This window comes from Patagioenas fasciata (genome assembly GCF_037038585.1).
Source record: "Patagioenas fasciata isolate bPatFas1 chromosome 19 unlocalized genomic scaffold, bPatFas1.hap1 SUPER_19_unloc_2, whole genome shotgun sequence".
NCBI classification, from domain to species: domain Eukaryota; kingdom Metazoa; phylum Chordata; class Aves; order Columbiformes; family Columbidae; genus Patagioenas; species Patagioenas fasciata.
In genome coordinates, this window is record NW_027288508.1 from 291,411 (window position 1) to 315,820 (window position 24,410).

General features: G+C 48.9%; 2 protein-coding genes across 14 annotated transcripts in view; both read right to left on the reverse strand.

Annotated features, from left to right (window-relative positions):
• Positions 1-446: 446 nt before the first annotated feature.
• Positions 447-17,545, reverse strand: LOC139826672 (S-adenosyl-L-methionine-dependent tRNA 4-demethylwyosine synthase TYW1-like). 13 transcript variants are annotated; one of them, XR_011736825.1, is made up of 9 exons: positions 17,477-17,539; positions 15,530-15,669; positions 11,039-11,137; positions 9,715-9,836; positions 9,077-9,161; positions 8,095-8,289; positions 6,804-6,940; positions 3,127-3,272; positions 1,483-1,931 (listed from the first exon to the last, which is right to left on the reverse strand). XR_011736825.1 is itself a non-coding variant. In XM_071803051.1 (7 exons), exons 4-7 carry the CDS (start codon positions 9,738-9,740, stop codon positions 491-493), a joined length of 363 nt encoding a protein of 120 aa, XP_071659152.1. In that variant the 5' UTR covers positions 9,741-9,836; positions 10,983-11,137; positions 15,530-15,669; positions 17,493-17,545; the 3' UTR covers positions 447-490. The 13 variants fall into 13 exon arrangements, 7 of the variants coding, with proteins under 7 accessions (XP_071659152.1, XP_071659151.1, XP_071659148.1 ...); XR_011736828.1 differs by lacking the exons at positions 1,483-1,931; positions 6,804-6,940 and adding an exon at positions 661-1,476 and having other exon boundaries at positions 10,983-11,137; positions 17,493-17,545; XR_011736830.1 differs by lacking the exons at positions 1,483-1,931; positions 3,127-3,272 and adding an exon at positions 661-1,476 and having other exon boundaries at positions 10,983-11,137; positions 17,493-17,545.
• The window catches only part of LOC139826674 (S-adenosyl-L-methionine-dependent tRNA 4-demethylwyosine synthase TYW1-like), a 45,125-nt gene continuing 24,017 nt past the window's right edge, over positions 3,303-24,410 (reverse strand). Inside the window, exons 6-7 of the transcript XR_011736834.1 lie at positions 4,036-4,404; positions 3,303-3,987 (exon numbers count right to left, since the gene is read on the reverse strand). The gene's annotated coding sequence lies outside the window, so the exon portion shown is untranslated. The remainder of the gene's footprint in view (positions 3,988-4,035; positions 4,405-24,410) is intronic.

The following is a 24,410-nucleotide window of genomic DNA, read 5'->3' on the forward strand; positions in this document are numbered from 1 at the left end:
TGCACAAGACCCCCTGCACCCACAACCCATTGGTGTTCAGCTGCTGTTCTGCTTCCCTGTGGGTCTCCTGGAAGGAGCTCTTGGCCTGGCTGCAGCCCAGGCCTTTCCCTCCTCTGGAGTCTGAACCAAACTGCCGCTGGGCTGGCTGGAGGGGGTCAAGTGCATCCACCACACCTGGGAACCTGTATCGTTCCTCCTCGTGCACCACAGCTGCCCCGGTCCCTTCCCTGGAGCCAGCCCCAGGATGGACTCCATCCACCCCAGCAGCCTGATCACCACGTGGTCCTCTTGGGAGTCACAGAATCAGAGTGGTTGGGCTGCAGGAGCTCTGCAGATCCCCAGCCCAGCCCTGCTCACACAGGGTCACAGAGCAGATCACACAGGTGGGTCCAGGCGGCTTTGGATGTCTCAGAGAAGGAGACTCCACACCCGCTCTGGGCAGCCTGGGCCAGGCTCTGGCACCTCCCAGCAAACAAGTTTCTGCTCATGTTCACATGGAGCCTCCTGTGTCACGGTTGAGACGGACAAATGGCATAGACCAAGTTCTCTGAGGATAAAAGCAGCAGATGCCATTTATTGCCACAAGTGCATTTTTATACAGTTTTACCAATTCAAGTGTCTCTTCACTATTGGTTACAAGTTACAGCAGTAACATCTCTTTGGCTATTTTTGCTGTCATCAATGTTACTCTTTTACTCCCTTCTCCCTCCCGGGTACATCCTTAACATCTCCGGATACTCCATCACTCCCATCTTTCTCATGGGTAGGCCTTCATATCTTCAAGGCTAATTTTTGTTCCCATGCCCTCCGTCAGGGAATCCACAGACCCACCATAGTCCCACATAACTGTGCACAATATTCCTGCCCTTCCAAAAATAAGCAAAAAATCTCACTCAAAACCCCCCACACCACAAAGATTTTTATTAGAGAAGTCTCACGATCGTAAGCCCGTATTTTATTAGAGACTTGTCCCAGCTGCCCGCAGAATATTTCATTTTTAGTAGAGATGCAGCGCATCCCCCTCCCCACTCCCCTGGGTATTATTTTTATCAGCTTTTGCTTTATCCCCTCCTATAATGGTTGCTCTGTTCCTTGAGCAATGCTTAGTGCTGTGGAGTCTTGGAAGAAACTTTGAGGGAAAATGCAGCACAGGTATAAAGTATCATTGACTCCAGTGATGTAGTGATTGACGTGGATACCTGCTGGGGACCAAGAAGGTGGGGAGATGCTGGTGGTGGTGACCACGAAAGGAGAAGAAGAACAATGAACATGAAAACTCAAGAAATGAGACCTCCCTGAACCACAGGTGAGATCCCAGAGGAGGAGAGTTGAAGGGCAAAGGAGTTCAGGACAACTGGCAGTTTTTCAAACCCTGTTCAGTGCAAACGGTGCCAATAATAAAGCGAAGATCGCAAGCGTAACAAGAAACCAATCTGGCAGAATCACAGGCTCTTCTGCACCCTTGTGATCCTCCAGCTGAAAATAAAAGGAAAAGCACAAGAAGACAGGGTCATAATCAGAAAGGTCAAGGCAGAAAATCAGATAAAACTAACAAAGGACATCCAAAAGGGCTAACAAGGAAGAGCCCAGACAGGAGTAGGGAGAGGACAGGTCAGAGATATTTAATCTAAATGCAATGTTTTCACTTGGATGGTTAAACCCACACACATACACACCCGGCTGAGCCGCTCACCAGGGTCCGCACCCATCTCACCCCACCGACCACCTTCACATTTCCTCCTAGAAAAGCCTCAGGTTGTTACAGTGCTGGCAGAGCAGCACAGAAAGGCACCAAGACTTCACTTTTACCATTCACAGGGGCATGAATTAGGTGTATTCTCTCATGTCCTGTCCCTCACCCCATCTAGAGGGTTATTTCAAGAGCTCCTGGAAGACAGGCAGGCCCAAAGGTCAAGAAACCAGCAAATAATCTAATCGGAAGGAAACAAGGAAGCTTGGGTCACAATGTATTAATTCTGGAAACAAAAAATAAGCAGATTGAAACACTGGGAGAAGAGATTATTAACTCAGCAGAACAAGGACTGGTGGCTGGAGATGGACAGAGACTCTGAACTTTCAGGCTCAGGTCCTGAGTTTCACAAACCTGCAGTGTCCACTCCTTTAATATCATAAAATTTATATTTCCCTGAAGAATTTAGGCCCTTGAGTCAAGTTACTTAATGAGAAGAAACTTTTGTTTTAATCTATGTTTTCAGTTTCTTCTTCATTTTTTTTTAAAAGACCTCTTTAATTAGCCCTCCTGTTACTCATCTCTTCATTTTGCAGGGCTTACTGTGATTGCTGGCTTTTGGCCACACACTTATTCAGCTCATCCGAACAGAACTTCAGCTGTTGCCTGTAAGTTAGAGCTGAACATCCAAGTACAGGTATAAACACCAGAAAGTTACAGAAGAAGAAATATGAACCAATTTCTTTACAGGATATCTCACTCTGTCTGGTTTGCCGCCTCCTCAGGCGCAAAAATAATAAACCCTATTAATTTAAGTCTTATTTAGCTGTTCCATCTCTCTGCAATAATTGATTGGGCTTTAGACACTCAGCCAGAAAACACAATCAAATCAGGTTTGCCTGGTGACTGCGCCATAGCAGTGCCAGAAACCCCCAGTCCCCACACTTGCTCTAATTGATTAAAACATTTGGTCACTCGCACATTTCTATACAGACAATTAAGCTAAAGAGACACTACAAACGCAGCAAGACCAGCTGAGAGCAATAATGGATCTTTTCAGTCTATTTTTCTAGGGAGAATTACGACTTAGCGATGTTGCAGTAACTAAAGCGGGTTTTGTCTCCCCTTGGCTCCCGATGCAGCAGCCTCAGGAGCTCAACGCTGCACAATCGCTGCCTTGCAGGGAACCACACCAACGAATTATCTGCTTTTCCTGCCCTCCAAAAAAGCTGCCACGTGCTAAATCTGCATCTGTTTGGCATCTATCAGGGCTGTAGCACTTCCAGGAATGAGGGGGAAGGGCTCCAGTGCAGAGTCAAGCCACATTTTTTACAAATACCCCCAATTTTCTGAGTCTGTTTGGATGCTGGCTCCGCACGTGCCGGCTGGCACAGGGCCAAAATGTGTCAGTCACAACCAGGCAAACACAACGATACCCAGTTCCCAGGAAAGTGGCTGAACTGCAGCATTTCTTGCCAAAGTGATGCACAGAGAACAAACAGGCTCCTCGGACTCTTCCTCAGAGATCTTGGGGGAGCTGCAGCGGTCGGAAACATTGGCAGAATCTACAAGTGTCAAAAGCCTAAAAGAAGAGATCCAGAAAAAGAAAAAGAATTGCAGCCGCCTTATCTGCAACTTTGTGCACACGAGACAAGAACGGTGAGGCATGACATTTGTATTAAAAACATTTTGCCAACAGTAGATCCAGACTATCACTTCATACGTCTCCAATGGCACAGGTGGTACCTGCTAATAGAAGGTAACGTTTATCCTACCCAGTCACTGGTCCCTGCAGTTCTACATTCAGTCTTGCGTGACTAAGAATCTGCAAACGTGGTTTAAAGCAGAAAGCGTACAGCTAGTCCTGGCTGGAGGATTAGTAAGCTGTGCTGACATGCAACCAGTAGAGAGGAGCGTGGGTATGGAATTCCTGTCTCCCTGCACCAAATCAAATGACCAGCACAGCTCACAGCCACACAGAGGCTGTAACACCCCAACCACAGGGTCTAAAAAAGAAACAACAAGCAGAGAAAGCTTCAGTTCTGCTTTACATCAAGCTTAAGGTGTGCATGATGTGAGACTTGAGATGAGTGTCAAAATTAACCTTTAAGTCTTCCTCCTCAGTAGAGATCTGAGAAGACAGGCAGCTGCAGTGCATATGGAAAATCCAGCAGCTGAAAACCCATTTCACCTGCAGCAGGTCAATAGTCATAGAATCATTTTGGTTGGAAAAGCCCCTCAAGATCAGGGAGTCCAACCATAACCCACGCCTGGCACTGCCCCATGTCCCTGAGAACCTCATTTAAACACCTTTTAAACCCCTCCAGGGATGGTGACTCCAGCACTGCCCTGGGCAGCCTGCTCCAATGCCCCACAGCCCTTTGGGGAAGAAATTGTTCCCCACATCCAACCTCAGCCTCCCCGGTGCAACTTGAGGCCGTTTCCTCTGCTCCTGGCGCTTGTTCCTGGGGAGCAGAGCCCGACCCCCCTGCCTCCAAGCTCCTTTCAGGCAGTTCAGAGATCAGAAGGTCTCCCCTCAGCTCCTGTTCTCCAGCTGAACCCCCCCAGGTCCCTCGTGAAGTGGTTTGGGATGGAAGGGACCTTAAAAATCACCTAGTGTCCACCCCCCAGCCATGGGCAGGGACACCTTCCACTGGACCAGGTTGCTGAGCATCCCAACATGGCAAAAAGTCCAGAAGAAAACCCAAAGACACCTTCCGGCACAGATCTCTACACCACCAAAAACTCATTGCAAGAAAAGGCTTGGAAAGCATACACAAAAAGGCATAATTACAAAGGAATGAAGTAGAGCAGTGGTTGAAAAATGCCCAGAAGTCACAAGAAAGACTCAGCCATCCTCCTCCAAAAATGCAGCCACCATGAGCTCGGTTATAGCCCATCTGATGTCACACTGTGCTTCACAAACTCCTCAACGACCTCCAGAGGGCTTTTCTTCTGAGGAGGGAAATACACAGCTGGCAAATCAGTGTGGGTCTACCAAGCAACCTCCACAAAAGCCCTGGGGTTGGAAGCAATGATTGTCTGTTAAAGCTGAAACATTTCGGTGCAGAAAAGGGAGCTTCACAGCAGGAGATCTTTACAGGGGGAAAAAACGTCCCAGTTTCCCGCTGTTTTACAGGAGTGTGCCGGAGCCGAAGGTCAGACACAGCGGCAAATCCATCACCACCGACTTCAGGAGCATTGGCTGGAACACAATTGCTGCACTTGAGCCACCACCCAAAAGAATGTTCTGACTAAAGCGAGAAAATGTCACTGTTGGTGAAAGGAACCTGTTCAAATTATTTCAGCTTTTTATACCAGAATAGAAGTGGAATCCGGGCAGCGGAATTTTTCAGTTTGCCCAAGTGCGACAGGAGAAAACTCCAGTTTCATTCCTAGGGCTGCTCAGTCTTTGAGAAACCCTTGAAAGGCCACCAAGAGCTATTCTTTAGGCTTCCTCTTTCCCTTAAAAGAAAAGAAAGCGCTGTTGAAAAGTATAAAAGGCTTGAGATTTGTGGAAGGGTTTGCTTCCGTGAACTGAAAGCAGGAGTGAGAACACGAGAGGGGATATTACAGGGCTCTACTTGACACGCAAAAATACTGCAGTCGCAAAATGGATGGAAAGCTTGGTCTTTCCGTGATGCTGCTTCAGATCCTTCTCGTCATACAGGAAACTAAGAACACCTTGGACATTTTTAACACGTAGTAAAAGCCTGCTAAGGTCAGTGAAAAATGCAGCTGCTTCAGCAGGCAAGCCAAGCCGAACCTGGTGTCAAGAAAACGAGACTGGCAGAGTTCAGGGCTGGGAATGCCAGGAGCTGTAAGAAATACCAACCTCAACAGCTGAGCAGAAAAGAGCTAAAAGATTGTTAGGATCTGGCTTTTTGCCTAAACCCAGATGCCCATTTTAATCCAAGAGCCCCTTCTGCTTTGCAGCAGGGGACAACAGGAATAACAAAAATTTCCAATACATAAGCGCATAATTTCTTGTCAAACTAAGCCTATGATGGGGTGTCGAACATTTTCACCGGAGGCCACAGCAGCCCCGCAGTTGCATTCAAATTGAGGATTTGGCCCACAGGGCTTGTGTTTGTTATGTGCATCGTGCTCCTGTATCGCCGACTCTGTCTCGTAACACAAAAGACATACTGGCTTTTCCTCCCTGAAACACAAACACGTATTTGCTTTCCCATCTATCAATAAATCGCCTTCCTTCCACATCAATCTTCCTCTTACTGGACATTCTGGGATTCAAATTGCTCCACCAAAGACGGTAAGATGTGTCACCTAAGTAAAAGATCTAGATGATACTTTCACCTCCATCAACTAGTACTGAAGAAAAACCAAAATCCTGGACCTTTCACAATAAGCCCCGTGGTAAGTCAGAACGCTTGCTGAGCCTGTCGCAAAACATCTGCCATGAAGATCTCACATTGGTGACCTCCACTAGTGGCAACCACGGCAAACCGTGTCTTATGGAAGTGAGGCCATGGGTATCGACCACACGGCAGCTCATCCCATTTCAATCCCTCCCCCAAATCTACCTGCAAGTTCTTGAGAGCTCCTCTCACCCAGGTGAGATGGAGAAGAGACATCCGTCCCTCAGCCCAAGTAGATTCACTAATTCCTACATTGGCTTCGCCATCCCAGGCTGCTCCCTTCAATTCTTGAATTAGATTCTGGAGGAACTGTTACTCTTTTAGCAACTAATTTGAATGAAAAAAACCTATTGCTATAATAAAAGCATTCTGAAACTAATAGACACTGGCAGATCATCTTCTCAGGCCATTTTGTCCATTAACAGCAGCTGTGTCACGCACCTGTGCTGTTAGATTGCCCACAGAAGAATTCGGAAGACCTATGAAGATGTCACATATTTCCTTATTTGGAGAACAGAATCTACAATGATTATTGAAGTGTATCACCACTATCCACATAAAATAAATGAGAGATACTCCATAGATAGTGTGAGGACATCACTATCATCTGTATCACACTTGACTGATGAGTTCTCTGCCCTTACCTGAAGTTTGAGGCCAAACTTTTGCCAAGAGATTTTAGATTTAAAACCCATCACCATCCGCCAGAACAATCCTAAGAAAACAGAACTAACCAGCCACCTCCAAAAACCATCTTCCAACTGCTCTTGGACACTGCACCCAAGAAAAAGACCAGCAAGACAAAATCCCCTCAAAGGGTCCCCACGGGGAGGTTGGGAAGACACAAGAGCGCACGCAGTTCACGTTTGGGCTGCAAAGCAAGCAGAAAAGAAAAATCCAAATAAAACCACAGGATGGGACTCGAGAACAGGTTGTGTCACAGAAGAACCAGTTTCCCGGTCCCAGCTCCCCTGCCAGGGCCAGAGCAACGGGACCCTGGGCTTTCCCCTCACACCCATCTACTCTCCCCACGAAAGGACATCTGGGTTCCTCCAGCGCCCACCACAGCCCAGCCTCATATCCAGCTATCGCTCCCAATAAATCATTTGGCAAATCAAGGAGCGGTTAAAACTAACGATGGTGAACAACCCACCAGAGCACAGGTCTGTGCTGACTTTACAGCAGCAGGGAAGTCTAAAAGACAATCAATATTTTTGCACCCATAAAATAAGAGGACACTGAAGGAATATCTGTGGAGTCACACTGGGGGTTTGTTTGGGGTTTTTGCTGCTCTTGGTTTTAGTTTGGTTTTTTTTTTTGGTTGTTTTGTTTGTTTGGGCCCATTTTGGTTTTGGTTGAGTGCCTTTTTTTCCCCCAGTCATCTTTCCTATGAGAACAGCAGCTTGAGCCTCCCTCTAAGGCTGAAGAAAGATTTAAATGTACTTCCTGGGAAAAAGAAAACCACACAAAAAACCCACCACCCAAACTTTGAGCCCAGCAGGAACTGTTTCAAGCAGCTACAAGCAACTGCAGAAACAAATAAGAACGTGTTAGGCTGTACCTACTAATCACCACAGGAGACACTAATATGAAAAGTGCTTCTATCTGCATTTTAGTTCCTGACACCTACCTGAACAGATTAAATTACTAAAGCGTTCACACAGCAAAATGGAAGCACTGCAAATAGAACCCAGCCAAATACCTGAACCATCAGCCTCTCTCCAGCTCTGTGTTGCTTGCAGGCACTTAGTTTGTGCTGTATTTGTATTTTTATGCAAGACTGAACACTGATGGAAAGGGAATCAGCATTTTCTCAGGCTGCAAGATTGGCTAACAACCTCCTTTCCCATTTCAAGGGGCAGCACACTTGCTTCAAAACTGCACTGCCTGTGCCCTAAACCCAGTCCACACAAAGGCTGCAAATCTCACACAAGCTACCAGTTATCATTCAGTTTTGGAGCATTTTGGGAAGCTCAGCCTTTCAGCGGAGCAGAAACTTCAGAAAGGTGCAGAGCAGATACTTACAGTGTTGTAATGATCGACATAAACCGCATTTCCCAAGCCAAACACAGCGTATCTCAGGCCTTTCAGATACGTTTTCCCAAAGCGAAAGTCACGCGCTGCCTCTTCTAACCCCTTGCAGAACCACGCTGCACTCTCGGTTGGCTGCCCGTCAGTGTACGTAGCTACCAAGAACACACAAACGTTCCTGCCGGTTGTCTAAGAATATCAAGAGAATAGAAGAGATCGGTGCATTTCTCAGAACGCTTCCCATTAGTAAGACAACTGGAACACATGGGGAGTTGGAAGAAGTTAAAAGATGAGGTTTTTTCTAAGTGGGATTTTGGTGTGGGATGCTGCAGGTGATAACCCCAACAGTGGCGAACGGCCATCCCCCCTGCAGAGACGCCTTAAATTAGCCAGGAGAGATCAAACTGTCTGTCTGCTGCTTCACAGAGGTGGTACAAGAGAACAGAACATCTCCCTTCCCCACCCCAATCGACAGCTTCTTGAGCAGACTCTTGCAGCAATCAAGTTTCTCACTGATTCAAAAAAACAACTATCAATATTCACAGAAGAAAAATGCCTCAAGGATTACTCCATCTAAATATGACCAGCAAGGAGTTTTTAGCTTATGAGCCTGTGAAGGCTGCAAATTGTCACCATCTGCTTGTTCTGGCTTTGAACCCTTCCCTGGGGATACAGAGACAGAACAGAGGGACCTGGTGCAACCGCTCTCACTGAACTCACACCTGAGTTACAGAACCAGCTCATACCAAGTCACTGTCACCATCAAAATACTCTAGGCAATCCTCTCCTAGGAATATTCAAAATTTAGGTGTTTTCTGCTGAGGGTTGATGGGCTACACTTATACAGAAGGGAAGCGACTTTTAACACACAGCATTGGGAATTTCCAGAATAATAGGAGAGAAATACAAGGGGAAAAGAGCCTTCGCAACACAAGGAAAAGCTTTTCTTTATTAGTCATATTTATAAGGTACTTACCTCCTCTGGATCATAATCTCCCATGCTGATGACTTCCACAGGCAAGCAAAGTGAAATAACGGCTTCAGCCAGACCTCTGGCAAACCTCCAAAAAAAAAAAAAAAATAGGAATTTATCAATTGCTTCAACCCAAGCATGGTAGCGACCAAACAACCCCCCACACGCCCAGTCACAAGACACCTCCCACAACAGAAAGAACAAAGACATCCGAGAACTGGACACTGGACCTAGAATTCCTCATGTTAAGAAAAAAAAAAATCAAGTATATTGGCTGCAAGAAGAGAGTGACATGAATTTTAATGACTAATGATTTCACATTTACACACACCATTTTTTTCAAAAGCACCTAAACCAGTACTTGTCTCTGAGAAGACCCGCTCGCAACTACGGGTACGGCAAGAGTAAACTTTAAACTTCATCATCAATGTCTCTACTGCATGCGCCATTTAAAGCAAGTAGAAAAAAATGTTATTTTTACATAATTTTACGTTATCTTTCATGTTGGGCAATGACTTCTCATGAGCTAAAGAACTTTCTGATGTTTACACTGTGCAATACTTCTAAGGCAAGCAACAGACTTGAGTCTCAATATTTCAAATTACTTCATGTAGGTGGGGAAAAAAAAAAGTAACTGATACCTTTGCTGTGCCAGTCTGAGACCCATAGAAAATCTTTACTTTGCCTCCAGGGTGGCTGATCCATTTACGAGTTTGTCTTCTATTCCTTCAGAAGAAGCTGGATTCCCATTGGATTTTTCACCCTAAGAAACAAGCACCACTTCTCATTCAATCCCTTTTCAAAGTGATGTTAACCCCATTCTCCCAAAACCACTTAAAACACCTATCCTGTGAACAGACTCTCAGCACTAATTAAATGAGGCTATCAAAGCATTTTAGCTTCTCACACCCAGAGAAAGACACAACCACGTCTCTGAACTAGGCCACGCTCCAATAAACTCAGGTCACACGCAGCCGGATCCAGCTGAACGCAGGAACCTCCCAACTCGCGCAGCAGAACTTTGCTCACCTGCGCAAGGAGCTTTTACCATCCTGAACAGCCTAATCCCACTCCCGTCCTAAAACCAGCCCAACCTCATCAGTAACATCAATGGAAAGAGGAACCCGAGAACTCCAGCACAAGTAGAGTGATTGATTTGCAGTGACAGAGCAACCCAGGCTGACACGATCTCTCAGTAACGACGGGAGAAGCGTTCAGCAGAGAGCTGCTCCAACATCAGAGCAACGAGGGCACCGAGTCACCCACAAACATGAGACCGTCCAGGCTGCGGATTATAACCCTCAGGTGCACTGAACTGTAAGGAACGTTCAAGGAAGAAACGTTGTTTTCACAAAACTGGGGAGCTGGCACCTGACCCCCGCGAGGGAAGGGACCGAGACACATCAGACTGTGAATCCTGAATGTAAAACAAAATCTCTTCAAACTAATCCCAGAATGCAAACTGACACCTGTATTTACAAGTTAATCTAGAGGGAAGGACGGCCAAAGAGCCAGGAACCCATTTTTAAATAGATCAATAAGGGAAAGGGTGTTGTTCGGATTAGATGAATGAAATACGTAAACTGAGGCAGGTGTCGGGTGCTCTGTAAACCCTGAAGAACCGACCAGTGGGCAACAGGGGAGGGAAATTGCACCCAGGGTTTGGGGGGATATAAACGGGGGCTTTTTGCCCTATTATGCGTGCCTGCCTTTAGGGAGAACACCCGGTCTTGCAAAATCATTAACAAAATGTGCTTTGCTGAGAGATCCTGCCTGGGCCTGTTCTATTGGCAAGGTGATCGTTTCCTACACGACCACACCTGGGCTCCGCAGTGACCCACGGGGGGGCCCACAGTGGGGCAGCACGTGTCACTGCACCAGTGGGGACCGTCACCCGGCAGCCACTCGCCTCCACACGCAGATTTCGGGGCCTTCTTGGACAAAAGCACTTCCATCTTCCCTTGCCTTCTTTCTGGTTTTGGTGGTGAGGAACTGAACGATGATCCAAATGCTGATCCCAATGATACAGGGAATTGACCTTCTCCCCTGGAGAAGTTGTAGAAACTGAGGGCAACAGAAAGTAGAAATTTGGAAAGGTTGTTAGATGAAGCTTGGAGAGTATTCAGTAACAGGGACAAGGAAGATTCTTGAAAGGATAAGTAAGTATGGAACTGAAGAGGTTGGAAGGCTTTGAAAGCCTTTAGAGAGAGGTCAGTATATATGTTGGGAAAATGAACGTTGGGGAAGGTACAGAGGAAGTAGGCAGAGAGAGAAACAGACAGTAGCAAGTTTTGAAAAAGACTGATGGGAACCTGGAATGAACAGAAACAAGTGGAATTTTTGGTGGATTGACAACAAGTAACAATTACATAGTAGGTAAAGGGAGTCACTGGCCAAAGTGAACGGGCATATTTTTGTGAACCTTTGAAATACAAATTGGGTAAACAAGTAGGTATTGATAAATTTCTATATATGTCCAATTCCTTCCAACCTTTTTGGGAGAAGGAATTTGGCCAGTAATAGAGAAATTAATACAAGTCAGGTTATAAACAGAATAATAAAGGACCTCTACCCAGTGGTAGCAAACACCTTTCTGACTGTATTAACTCTAATTTGATTTGGCTTACTGTTTTAGATTTGAAAGATGCCTTTTTGCCTCTCTCTCCGTGAAGCCAGCCAGACAATATTTATGTAAAACCCAGCTCACCTGGATGGTGTTGCTACAAGGATTTAAAAACAGCCCAACAGTACTAGGAAATCAGCTCGCTAAAGATCTTGAATCTTGGGAAGCCCCATCTGATGAAGGACAGATGCAACAATATGTGGATGATCGCTACCAGGACACAGAAGACATGCATAACCTGAACTGTAAGCTTATTGAACTTTGGGGGCTCCAAGGATACCAGGTATCACAGAAGACAGCCCAGATGATACAGCAACTCATGAGTAACTCATTTGGGCTATGAAATCAGCGTAGGGCAGAGGACCCTGGGCCAGGCTCGAAAGGAGGCCGTATGCCAAACATCAAAGCCTCAAACTGTAAAAGAATTACGGACCCTTCTTGGGCATGACAGAGTGGTGCCGGTTGTGTATTTATAATTATGGATTGTTTGTCAAGCCACTGTATGTGCCAGCAGCCACAGATCAGGAACACCTGCAATGGAATAAAGGAGCTACACGAGCCTTTGAAGAACTTGGTAAGGCTTTGACAGCGCCTGCTCTAGGACTCCCAGGTGTGAGTAAACCATTTTTTCTATTCTCTCACGAGAAGCAGGGAATAGCCTTGGGTACACTGGCACAGGATCTTGGCCCGTACCGATGAGCAGCGGCCTATTTCTCCAGACAATCAGATGCAACTGCAAAAGGGTGGCCGGGATGCCCGCGGGCAGTTGCTGCAGCGGTACTGAACATACAGGAGGCCCGGAAATTTACCATGGGTCAGAAAATGGCTGTGCTGGTATCCCACACGGTGCCTACAGTTCTAAAAGAAAAAGGGGGACGTTGGCTTTCCCCACAAAGATTTCTCAAATATCAAGCTAAATCATCCTCACTAACACTGTCAAGCCAGCTTCTTTCCTCAGTGACAACACTGGAAAACCAGTTCATCATAATTGCCTGGAAACCATTGAAACAACATAATCCAGCCAAGCAGATCTAAAGGACATAGGATTATGGAGAACACTGAGAACTGCCTTACGGACGAAAGCAGCAATATCCTGAACGGTGAAAGGCACGCTGGTTATGCTATAACTACTAGCCATGAAGTGATGGAATCTGGGCCTCTGTCTGAAAGTACTTCAGCACAAAAGGCAGAAATAATCGCCCTTACCTGTGCTCTGGAACTAGCCGAAGGTAAAACTGTGAACGTTTATATGGACTCTAAGTATGCTTTCAGGGTCGTGCACGGAACAATTTGGAAAGAAGAAGGACTCTTGAACTCTCAAGGCACACATATCAAACGTGCAGGAGAAATATCGGCAGCTCAACTTCCTAAGAAGGTGGCAATCATGCATATCCAGGCGCACCAGAAAGCGAGCTCGGAATTGGAAAAAAGGAAATGAGCTGGTGGACAGGGAGGCAAAACTGGTGCCTAAGCAAAAGGTAAAAGCGGAAAGTGCCCTAGTCCCCGACGGGCAGGTTATTTTAGAAGGTAAGCCAGAATATACTAAGGAAGACCAGAAACTTAGTATAGATTTAGAGGAATCATATCATGAGGAAGGGTGGGCTCACGCCCCACAAGAGAAAACTTATTGTTACCTCCTATTTAGTTTGCCCTTTAGTAGCAGAAACATTATACGAACATTTGATCAAAAATAGTAACTACAAATTGGTACACTACTGTAAGACAGGTGACACAGCAACGCGCTCTTTGCCTCCAGACTAATCCTAAGAATATACCTAAGCTAGAAATGGGTCAAATTGGGAAAGGAAACGGACCTGGGCAATAATGGTAAATTGATTTTTCGGAACTCCCAAGAAAAGGGGGGTGCTGATATTGGTTGGTACTAACTGATACCTTTTCAGGTTGGCCAGAAGCACTCCCTACCAGAACAGCAAAAGCTCGGGAGGTAACTAAAACATGAGCACAAGAAACAATACCAAGGCTTGGTGTTCCAGCTGATATATCCTCTGATAAAGGGCCACATTTTAAATCAAAAATTGTACAGCAAATCAGTCAGCACTTGAGAATAGACTGGCAACTACATACACCTTATCATTCTTCCTCCAGTGGCCAGGTAGAAAGAAAAAAAAAAAGATGAAGTGAGTCATCTAATTGAACAACAAATTGTAAATCTGGGGCAGGAGGCAAATTTGGCTTGGTCTCAATCTTCACCTTTGTCCCTCTTGCATATGAACAAGGCCAAGGGCAAAGAAGGGTTAAATCCTTTTGAAATCCTGGATGGGAGACCCTATAGTGTACAGAAGGGGATGTCTGCACAAGAAGGGGATGAAATTATGACTTTTTATATGGTTATATTGCGTAAACAACTTAACAAAATTGGGAAGAGTGTTTGGAACTTGGAGTAGGGGTCTGGATGGGCCAGTACATAACATCCAATTGGGCGATTATGTGTCTGTGAAGTCTCTTGCAGAAAAGGACTTTGGAATCACAACAGGAAGCCCATTTCAAGTCCTCCTGGCATCCTTCACTGCTACCAAGATTAAAGAACGGAATGCCCGAATCCATCATTCTAGAGTGAAGAAAGTCTGCAAAGCACCACGAAGGGTAACCCAGGCGCAACCTGGAAAATGCCGTTTCTTACGGTCATAACCCTAGCACACGGATGGGACGAAAATTGCCATGAGCAAGATCTGAATAAAACCATGGGGGAACGCTTTAAATTGGTGCTTTGGAATCAAAACCATCAGAGTGTATATATTACATTGCCCACTTCCGCAGAAGAAAGCTTTACATTTGTAGTAATTAACCAAAACCTTTCTGAAATTCTATCAAAGAAATTAGGTTATGTCCACCCTGACATGTTTTGGTCCTTCTGGACCTTCTGGGTAACCTTTTGGTCCCTTTGGTCCTTCTGGGTGACCAACCCAAACGGCACTTCCTACCTCAGCAAGAAGAAACCCGAAAGAGAAGACAAATGCTACAGCTGCAGTGAGCGGGGTCACCACGCCAAAGAACGCAAGCTCCCGTCGCAGCCCAGAAGATGCCATTCCTGCCGGAGCACCAGCCACATGGCTGTCAGCTGCCCCCAAAGAGCTCAGCAGCGCAGAAGACAAACACCAGGAGCCTGACTTTTGCATTAACATTAAAAATCTGTTGAAGGATAGAGATGGGTTTTCTCAGGTAGAAGTAGCCTTCTTACCTGCGGCCAGAGAAAACATAGACAATCATCACATTAGTAAAAGAATTTACTAACCTCTTAGCAAAGGGGGGAATGATACAGGGAACTGACAATTAACTAATTAACACTTGACACTTAAGGAACTAACCCTACCCCACATCACTAAAGACACTTAGAGAGCTAACCCTTTAACCCACATCACTATTGCCTAGCCTTGCTTAACTCTGTGTAACTTATTGTACGAAAAACAGGACTTCACTGACGCCTTGCAAAGATCACAATCCTCGGGTGCATCCTTGGGTGAACTAGATTACAGAAACTTGGACACAGTTTTAACCAACTCAGCAGTCTGAGACCCAACCAACTCATCACACTGGACCAAAGGTGATCGGGTACAGAGAAGAGGACCCGGGGTCACGATCACTGCGCAGCTGCAACCAGGAGGAGCCGGAGACTCTGGAAATGGTCTCCTGAACTCATTGCAATAAGAACCGCCTTCTCGGGGACAGGTTATGAATATGTACAGGTGTTCCTAAAACTTCCGTGAATATGTAACGCTTTACTGCATTTAACCAAGCTCACAGCTACTGTAATTTTACACACGTATTAGGTGAAATGATTCCCCGTGTGTCCGGCATCGTACCTAAATACATACCTTCCTTATAACCTCAAGGGTTGTAAGGTCATTCCACGCCTCACCAACAGCAACAACAGAATCAACGTAAAGTCTGTGCAGCCATAAGGACACCAGGGAAGTATAGAAGAAGTTCCACGTATCCATTGAGACATCTAGATCTGGAATAAATAACAGATTTAGCGAAAGCAGATTCCTACAGGATGAATTCAGTGTAAGCACACAAGAAAAATAATCATACAGGTTCTGTTCTAAGGAAAGGCAGAAAATACTTTTGTGCTGTGCAAGTGCCTGAAAGTAAAGAGTCCTTGCAAAACGTTCGCTGGCCTTAGTTTTGCGCGGACCTGACACAGGCAGATCTCTGGAGCTAAAAAGCTCCATGTCAGGGGAGAAATCACTGCCACAGAGGCTGCTGCCGAACACAGCCCTTGCTTGTGTACATGAGACACCACACTGGTTACAACAACAGCTTCGACCCAGACTTTCAAGGCCAGACTGAAACCTGGAAACCTTCAAAGTACTTTGTCAGAATTCTATCATGTGGGTGACGGTTGGTTCAGAACAACCCACACTGTTCTGAACCAACTTAAAAATTCAGGGTACATAACGCTGCAGCCAGGAGTGCACCTGTGCAGTCACCGACACTACCTAGCTCAAAAAAAAAAAAAAAAGCATTTAAGAGTTTAAATAAGGTTTGTTTGCAACACTGATGGACTGAGGAACGCAGATGACAGCCTCCTGCTGTTATCCACAGTCCTCTTGGATCTTGTTTCTGCAGACGTGAGACGAGCTCAGAAACCGAGCATTTCCAAGAGGCTGGAAGCTTTGCTAACTTATTTTTCCCCTGGGCTGTTACTAATGCTAAAAAAGCTTCTTTCCCCCTCACCCCTCCACAGTTAATACTGAACCCCAAAAAAGAAAAGAGCCGAGGGGCTCCCAGGCCCGTTCAGCAGCTCATCCTGTGCCTCCAGCACGACTGGTTTATGTGGGCAGCCCACAGGGGTGGGTTTTACCCCTCCAGGGGGCTCCAGAAACCTGCAGCAGCCCAAGTACCCCACACCCTGTGCCCACCCCAGCACGCGCCATCCTGCACCCCCAGCCCATCCCTCCCGTGTTCACCCACCCCTCTAACCCCCCATACAAACCCCTCACACTGACCCCCACATCCCACACCCCAGTAACTGCCTCAGAACCACCCCCCCCAGTTATTACCCCTTCACATACCCCCAGATATCACCCCCCCACACACACACACACACATTTTCCCGCCCCGTGGTTATTACCCTTCCCCCCTCACACACACACACTCCCAGTTATTACCCCCCCACACACACACTCTCCCCACCTCAACATCATTACACCCCCAGTTATCACCCCCCACCCTACAGCTATCACCCACCCCCCCATGGCTATTATTCACACACACAGTTATTGCCCCCTCCATAGTTATTACCCACACCCACCCCTCACAGCCCCCCCAGTTATTACCCCCACACACTTCTCCCCTCCCCACAATTATTGCCCCCAAGGGTTATTACTCTTCCCTCCCTCACACCCCCCGCCCCCCCAGCCCAGTTATTACCTTCACGCACAGTTATTACCCCACACACACCCCCCCGGGGTTATCACTCACACACACACAGTCATCACCAACACCGTTATTTGTCCCTCTCACAGTTACTACCCCTCGCATCCCCCCAGTTATTACCCCCACATGCACAGCTATTACCCCCACACACACACATGCACTCCCCCCTCAGGGTTATTGCTTCGCCCCGTTATTACCCCCACACACCCTACAGTTCCCACTCACACCTCCCCAAGTCATTACCCCCGACCCCGCCGCTATCAACCCCCCACACCCACCCTCCTCTCATGGTCATTACTCCGCCCCTCACACACACCCCTTCCCCCGCCCCGTTATTACCACTGGCCCTCAGAGTTATTTTGCCCAAACCCTACGGTCACCCCCCACAGTCCTCACAGGTTCACGTCCCTCACGGTTATTCCTCCCCCCCATACACCGCAAGCTCCCCAGACCCCCGCCCCTTCCGGCCACCGTTTCCCGCCGGACGGTTCTTGCTGGCGCTCCTGGGGGCGGCGGCCACCAATGGGAAGGCAGCGTGAGGCGGCCCCTCGGCCGTGGCGCAGCGGCGGCCGCCGCCGTGTCCGTCTTCACCCCCACCAACCAGGGGGAAAGCGCCGGGAGGCGCTTCGGGATCGCCTGTTACCGCAACAAGGCCATGGGATGGCGCAGCGGAGCGTGAGTGCCGGCCCGGGGCCTGCCCGAGGGCGGGAGGGAGGCCGGCCGGCCGGCCCGTGTGGGGCGCAGGCCCGTGTGGGGCGCAGGCCCGTGTGGGGCGCAGGCCCGTGTGGGGCGCAGGCCCGTGTGGGGCGCAGGCCCGTGTGGGGCGCAGGCCCGTGTGGGGCCCGGCTGGGGGGGGGCTTGTGTGGACCTCCCTTGGACACTCTGAAGAGCAGAGGGGCCCTGCAGAGGGACCGGGACAAATTGCAGAGCTGGGCAATCACCAAGCACATGAAGTTCAACAAGAGCAAGTGCCGGATCCTGCACCTGAGCCAACCCCGGCTGTACAGACAGACTGGGGGACGAGCTGCTGGAGAGCAGCTCCATGGAGAGGGATCGGGGGTTCTGGTGGACGGCAAGTTGAACGTGAGCCACCGGTGTCCCTGGAGCCAAGAGGGCCCCGTGTCCTGGTGCACCCAGCACAGCACGGCCAGGCGGGCAGGGGGGGATTGTCCCGCTCTACTCTGCGCTGGGGCGGCCTCACCTGGAGCATCCACTGTGTGCAAGGCTGGGGACACAGGAGAAAAGGAGACAAAGCTACTGCAGCGTGTCCAGAGGAGGCTGCGAAGCTGGTGAAGGTTTGGAGGGGAAGCCGAATGAGCAGCGGCTGAAGTCCCTGGGTTTGTTCAGCTGGAGCAGAGCAGACTGAGGGCAGAGCTCATGGGCTGCAGGTTCCTCAGCAGGAGCAGGAGGGGCAGGTCTGAGCTCTTCTCTGTGACAGTGACAGAGCCCGGGGAATGGCAGAAGATGTGCCAGGGAGGGTCAGTGGGACATGAGGAAAAGGTTCTTCACCCAGAGGTGCTGGACACTGAACAGGCTCCCAGGGAGGTGTCATGGCCCCAAGTCTGGCAGTGTTCAAGGAGAGACTGGACAATGTCCTCAGGCACACGAGGTGACCTGTGGGGTGTCCTGTGCAGGGACAGGAGTTGGACTCCGTGATCCTGGTGGCACTGGGGGAGCTGGGAAGGCCCCTTTCAAGCCAAACTATTCTGTGATCCGTGTAGGTGCCTTCCAAGTCAGCACATTCTGTGATTCTATGACCCAGTTTTGTGGGGCAGCCCCGTGTGGGCACCCAGCTGTGGCAGGGGAGAGGCCCAGGTGGGGCCTGGCTGTGGAGCCGGGGAGCTTTTGTGGTACGCGGCTCTCCAGCCCAGGAAGGTGGTGGGATCTGTGTGAATCCGGGTACGCGGAGCGCCCTTGGGCACAGGGCAGTGCCCTGCGCTTTCCTGGGGAGTTACATCTCAGGAGTAGAAGTTTCCAGGCTCGTTGGCAGCACAGGTTGTTCCTCCTTGCTAAAAACTCATGTTCTTTTTTATATTGTTGACTTCACAAATTTTCTAACCGTGCCCTAATCTCTTAGAGAAAGATTTTGATGAGGTCCTGCAGACACACAGAGTGTTTGTCAACATTTTCAAAGGCCAGGTGGCAAAGAAAGATGATCTTGTTAAAGCATTTGTGACGGATGACCAAACAGAAATCTGTAAGATGGTAGGTTTCAACCACTTCGCGGTTAGCAGCTTTATAAAAGCTTGGAGAAGACTTTCCCCTCCAGGGCTGGTGACTCCAGCACTGCCCTGGGCAGCCTGTTCCAATGCCCCACAGCCCTTTGGGGAAGAAATTGTTCCAAGATCCAACCTCAGCCTCCCCTGGGGCAACTTGAGGCCGTTTCCTCTGCTCCTGGCGCTTGTTCCTGGGGAGCAGAGCCCGACCCCCCTGGCGCCAAGCTCCTTTCAGGCAGTTCAGAGATCAGAAGGTCTCCCCTCAGCTCCTGTTCTCCAGCTGAACCCCCCAGGTCCCTCAGCTGCTCCCATCACACTTGTGCTCCAAGTCTTGAATATTTGATATGTATTTAGCTGAAAAGAGTTCTGAATACTCTGTAGAATATACAGCTTTTATACACTGATGTCTGTGGACACAGAAAAAAAAAGAATTACCAGTGCTGAAGAGTTTCTCACCTAAGGTATATTTTTAAGGATGCAGGGGATGCAAAGGGGACAGTTGCTCACTTGGGGAAGTCCAATGAAATGTTAAGAACAGATCTAATTTCTTAGTCCTTCTTGGTAGGATATGAACTGTGGGCTTGTTGTGAATTCAAGGAAATCTGCGCATCTTTTTTTGTAGTTTTTCTGTGGTGAGTTTTTTCTTTGAAATCTCTCCGTGCTGTCTGTCATAATGACATACATTATTAATACTGTTATTTTTTTTATCCACTTCACATCTGACCAAACCATTCAAGCAATTGTTAAATTTAACAGAGTTACTAGATTTTTCACTCTGTAGTCAAACCCATGACATTTATTAACTGGGTTTTTTTAGTTATTTACTGTCCAGATTTTAACAGAAGGAGAGCTGCAGGTATCGGACAAAGAACGGCACACGCAGCTGGAGTAGATGTTTAGAGACATCGCGACCATTGTCGCTGACAAATGCGTGAATCCCAAAACAAAGAGGCCGTACACAGTGATCGTCATAGAAAGAGCCGTGAAGGACATTCACTACTCCGTCAAACCAAACAAGAGCACGAAGCAGCAGGTCTGTTTTCTTGCAAAATCGGTTTCAGGTCAGAGGTGGTGGCTTCAAGTGTAATTTCTCTGTTTGCAGCCACAGAGGGATCAGCAAAGCCCTGGGGGCTGAATTCTGCAGAGTGATTCTTCATCCAGCCGGTGGTTGAATGCTGGATGCAAACAGCTGCTGAAACTCGTGCAGTTTGTTTTCTAACAATTCAGGGAAGGGAGAAAGAAAGAAAGAAACTAATTAAAGCAGCAACAGTGATACACCTGGAACAGAAAGAAAAGTTTTGTCCTTTAGTTTGATTGAGGTAATAGATTGGGCCTTGCATCTGAGCCACATGTTGGTTTGCAGTATAAGTGCTATTTAAGATTTCAGACGGGTTTTTTAAGTGTTGGAGGGATCACGAATAACAAGAACTCTGCCTTTCCTTGTTAATCTACCAAAGCAGCGTTCGAGCAAACTCCCTGCAGCGCTGACAAAAGTGTCAGAAGCTGATGCGAAGGATTTGAGGTTTTGGTCTGTGTGACGGTTTTCAAGCAGGTGTGTAAATGCTCTTTGTTTTTAACACCTTTGTAGGCACTGGAAGTGATCAGACAGTTAAAGGAGACCATGCAAATCAAACGTGCTCACATGAGGCTGCGATTTATTCTTCCAGCAAGGGAGGGGAAGAAACTGAAAGAGAAGCTCAAGGTGCTGATTAAAGTGATTGAGAATGAAGATTTCCACCAACAGTTAGAAATTGTAAGCGATAAAGCCTGGCAACTGTGTGGGAGTGTTATTTTTCTCTGCTAAAGTGGCTGAAGCATTTCAAAGGGTTTCCCCAGCTGTGCTTGGCAGAGAGCTAAAGCCAGATGCCTTTCTCTGATGTCTGCATCACCCAAGACACTTCACTTTTGGTTTTCCACCAAGCTGAGTGGTGCAGTCGATGCACTGGAGGGAAGGGGTGACATCCAGAGGGACCTGGACAGGCTGGGGGGTCCATGTGAATCTTGTGAAATTCATCCAGGCCAAGTGCGAGGTCCTGCACCTGGGTCAGGGCAATACCCAGTACCAGCACAGACTGGGGGAGGGAGGGAGGGTCAGACGGATGGGCAGCAACCCTGTGGAGAAGGGCTGGTGGGTAACAAAAGGGCCATAAGCTGGCAGTGTGCTCTTGCAGCCCAGAAAGCCAAGTGTGTCCTGGGCCACATCACCAGCAGGTGGAGGGAGGGGATGCTTCCCCCTCTGCTCTGCTCTCCTGGGGCCCCCCAGAGAACTGAGTCCAGCTCTGGGGTCCCCAGCGCAAGGCAGACATGGACCCCAGGGGGTCTGTCCCTCTGTCACCAGTGCTGCCTCAGGCCCTCCAGCATTTTAGAACGATGCTAAAACCCAACCTGTGGCTGGCAATGCTAACCCAGGCGATGTGATGGTGAGTTTTGACCCACACTTATATTAACCCTCCTAAAACCAACATGGAAATGGCAGATGTTTGTGCCTCCTTGTGTGGAAGCAGCTCTGGCTGCCTCCTCCCACATCCCACCCTTGCAGCTCCAGGACAGACCCCACACTGGTGGCCCTGCCTGCATCTCCCGTCCCAGAACAGCCAAAGGAGCTGCTTGTTTTGGCCTCCAGCTGGCTGATTTAGCCTGGTTCCCTTTCTCCATGAGTGATAAAACCCGGTGCTGAGGCTCCGGTGTCAGTCCCAGCCTGTGCCTATCCTTCGTTGTGTGTCATTTCATGTGATTTTGATCACATCCTTGAAAACAAAAACAAACCTCCAACGCACTCAACCTCAGCCCTCCCAGGGCAGAGATATTTCCGCGTGGTGAACGCTCCCGTGCAAATTCTCCCGTGTCCTATTTTAGGTTTCTCACCGGCAGCGGCTGCAGACAACTGCGCTGGAGCTCCTGTCAAGCCTTTGGCAGTGGTTGTTGTGGAAGGAATAAGGGTCTCTCAGGGCAGAAGAGGAAATCTCTCCTTTCCTTCCCTGGGCTGTGTCACCCCCCCCCACCTGCCACCTAATGAAACCCCAATGGCATCAGCCCTTTCCCTCCCCTGCATTTTTTAATTTATTCCTTACATTATTAATTTTCCTATATTGGAGGGCACCGTGCAACCTTTCTTTTTCCAGTGTTTGGGAATGTGTGTGCTCCCCTGCGCACTGGTGGCGTCACCATCATTGGAGGGGTTGGACAGATGCAGAGATGAGGTTCTCAGGGACATGGGTTAGTGCTAGGGGTGGGTTATGGTTGGATTCCATGATCTTGAGGGTCTCTTCCAGCCAAAATAATTCAATGATTTTATGACCTCCATCATGGGGACGCCCCGACATGGGCTCTACTGCCCCATGGCCCCCATGGGGTGGGGACAGTGCCCTACTGTGCCCCATGCAGCTCCCCTGCCCAGTGCAGGCAGGCTGTCCCAGGCAGGGCTGTCCTGTGTGGCTCAGGGGTCACTTTGGCAGAGGGATGCTCCTGACCCTGCTGCTGCCTTCCTGGTTGGTTGTATTTTGGTGTTTTCTTACTCTAGAAACCCAGGCATTGCCTCTGGTGTCTTCCCACTCGCTCCTGTACCTTTTTGCCACTTGTCACATCCATTTCCACGGCCGCCTCTCCCGGGCCAGGCTAAGACAGCGGCAGTCAGTCCGATTGCACCCAGTGTTGTCTCCCGGGCAGGAGCTCGCTGGTGGGGTGACGTCTTCTCCTCGCCTCGCAGACATGGTGAGGAGTTGGGATGCGGTGTCTGAACACATTCAGGGAATGCTCATGATAAAGCAGTTGGCCTTTATCTTCTGCTCACAACTTAACAGTTTCAGGAGACCTGAAATTCCTGTGTTGCTGCGTGTCGTTGCTCTTCCCCTCCTTTCAAGGCAGCTAAAGCATCTCAGTGTTCCCTTGCATCTGGCAAACAGGCCACAGACCGGATTCTCCAAAAACTGAGATGGAAAAATGGAGTCCAGCTTTGTCAGAGAGAAGTCTTCAACACGTTTTGTGGCTTCTCTGTTGGCCAGAGTGCAAAGACCAGACCAAGAGCCTGAAACAACTGGCACCAGGGGAGGTTTTAGGTGGGATATAGGGGACAATTTCTTCCTGAAAAGGGCTGTCGGGCATTGGAACAGGCTGCCCATGGCAGTGGTGGAGTCACCATCCCTGTATGTCCCTTGGGACAGCCGTGTCATAGAATCACAGACTCATTTTGGTTGGGAAAGACCCTCAAGATCATTGAGTCCAACCGTTAACCCAGCCCTGGCACTAACCCACGTCCCTGAGAACCTCATCTCCGTCTGTCCAACCCTCCAGGGATGGTGACCCCACCACTGCCCTGGGCAGCCTGTTCCAATGCCTGACAGCCGTTTGGGGAAGAAATTGTTCCCCAGATCCAACCTCAACTTCCCCCGGCGCAACTTGAGGCCATTTCTGTTTGTCTTATCGCTTGTTACGCTTAGGGTGGTGAGAGCCTGGCCCAGGTTGGCCAGAGAGGTGGTGGATGCCCCGTCCCTGGAGACATCCCAGGCCAGGCTGGACGGGGCTCTGAGCAACCTGAGCTGGTGACGATGTCCCTACTCAGGGCAGGGGGTGTGGTGGGTTGCAACTTGGGCAGCTTTTGCAACGGATTTGTGGTGTCTCTGCACCCCTGTGCAGTTGTATGGATGTGACTGTGCTTGGCTGCAGGATGCTGGAGGAGGAGCTGAGGGCAAAACTGCAGTCCGAAGAGGCCCGGCGAGACCGGTCGCGAGCCCAGCTGCTGAAGAACGAGGAGCTTCTCCTTGAATTTGAAAACAGAATCGACCGCCTCCTCTTCCATCTGCACGGCATCACCGTGCCTGGCCAGGTATTCACCCAGCGCTGGGTGGCGCAGTGACGCAGCGCGGTGACACTTGGCGCAGCCACCGTCACCCCAGGTGGCTCATTTTGCCCACCAAGGTGGTTCTCTCCGTCTCCAGGATGACTCTCTCCTGTCCCGGGGGGTGGAGGAGAAGCTCCAGTACCTGGGCCAGAAGCTGCAGTACCTGGCACAGCGGGCGGCCCACCTGCCCCCTGAGTGCAAGATCCTGGATAAGAGCAACGAGATACGTGGGATGTCCATCCCTGCTGGGGTCTTCGGGGA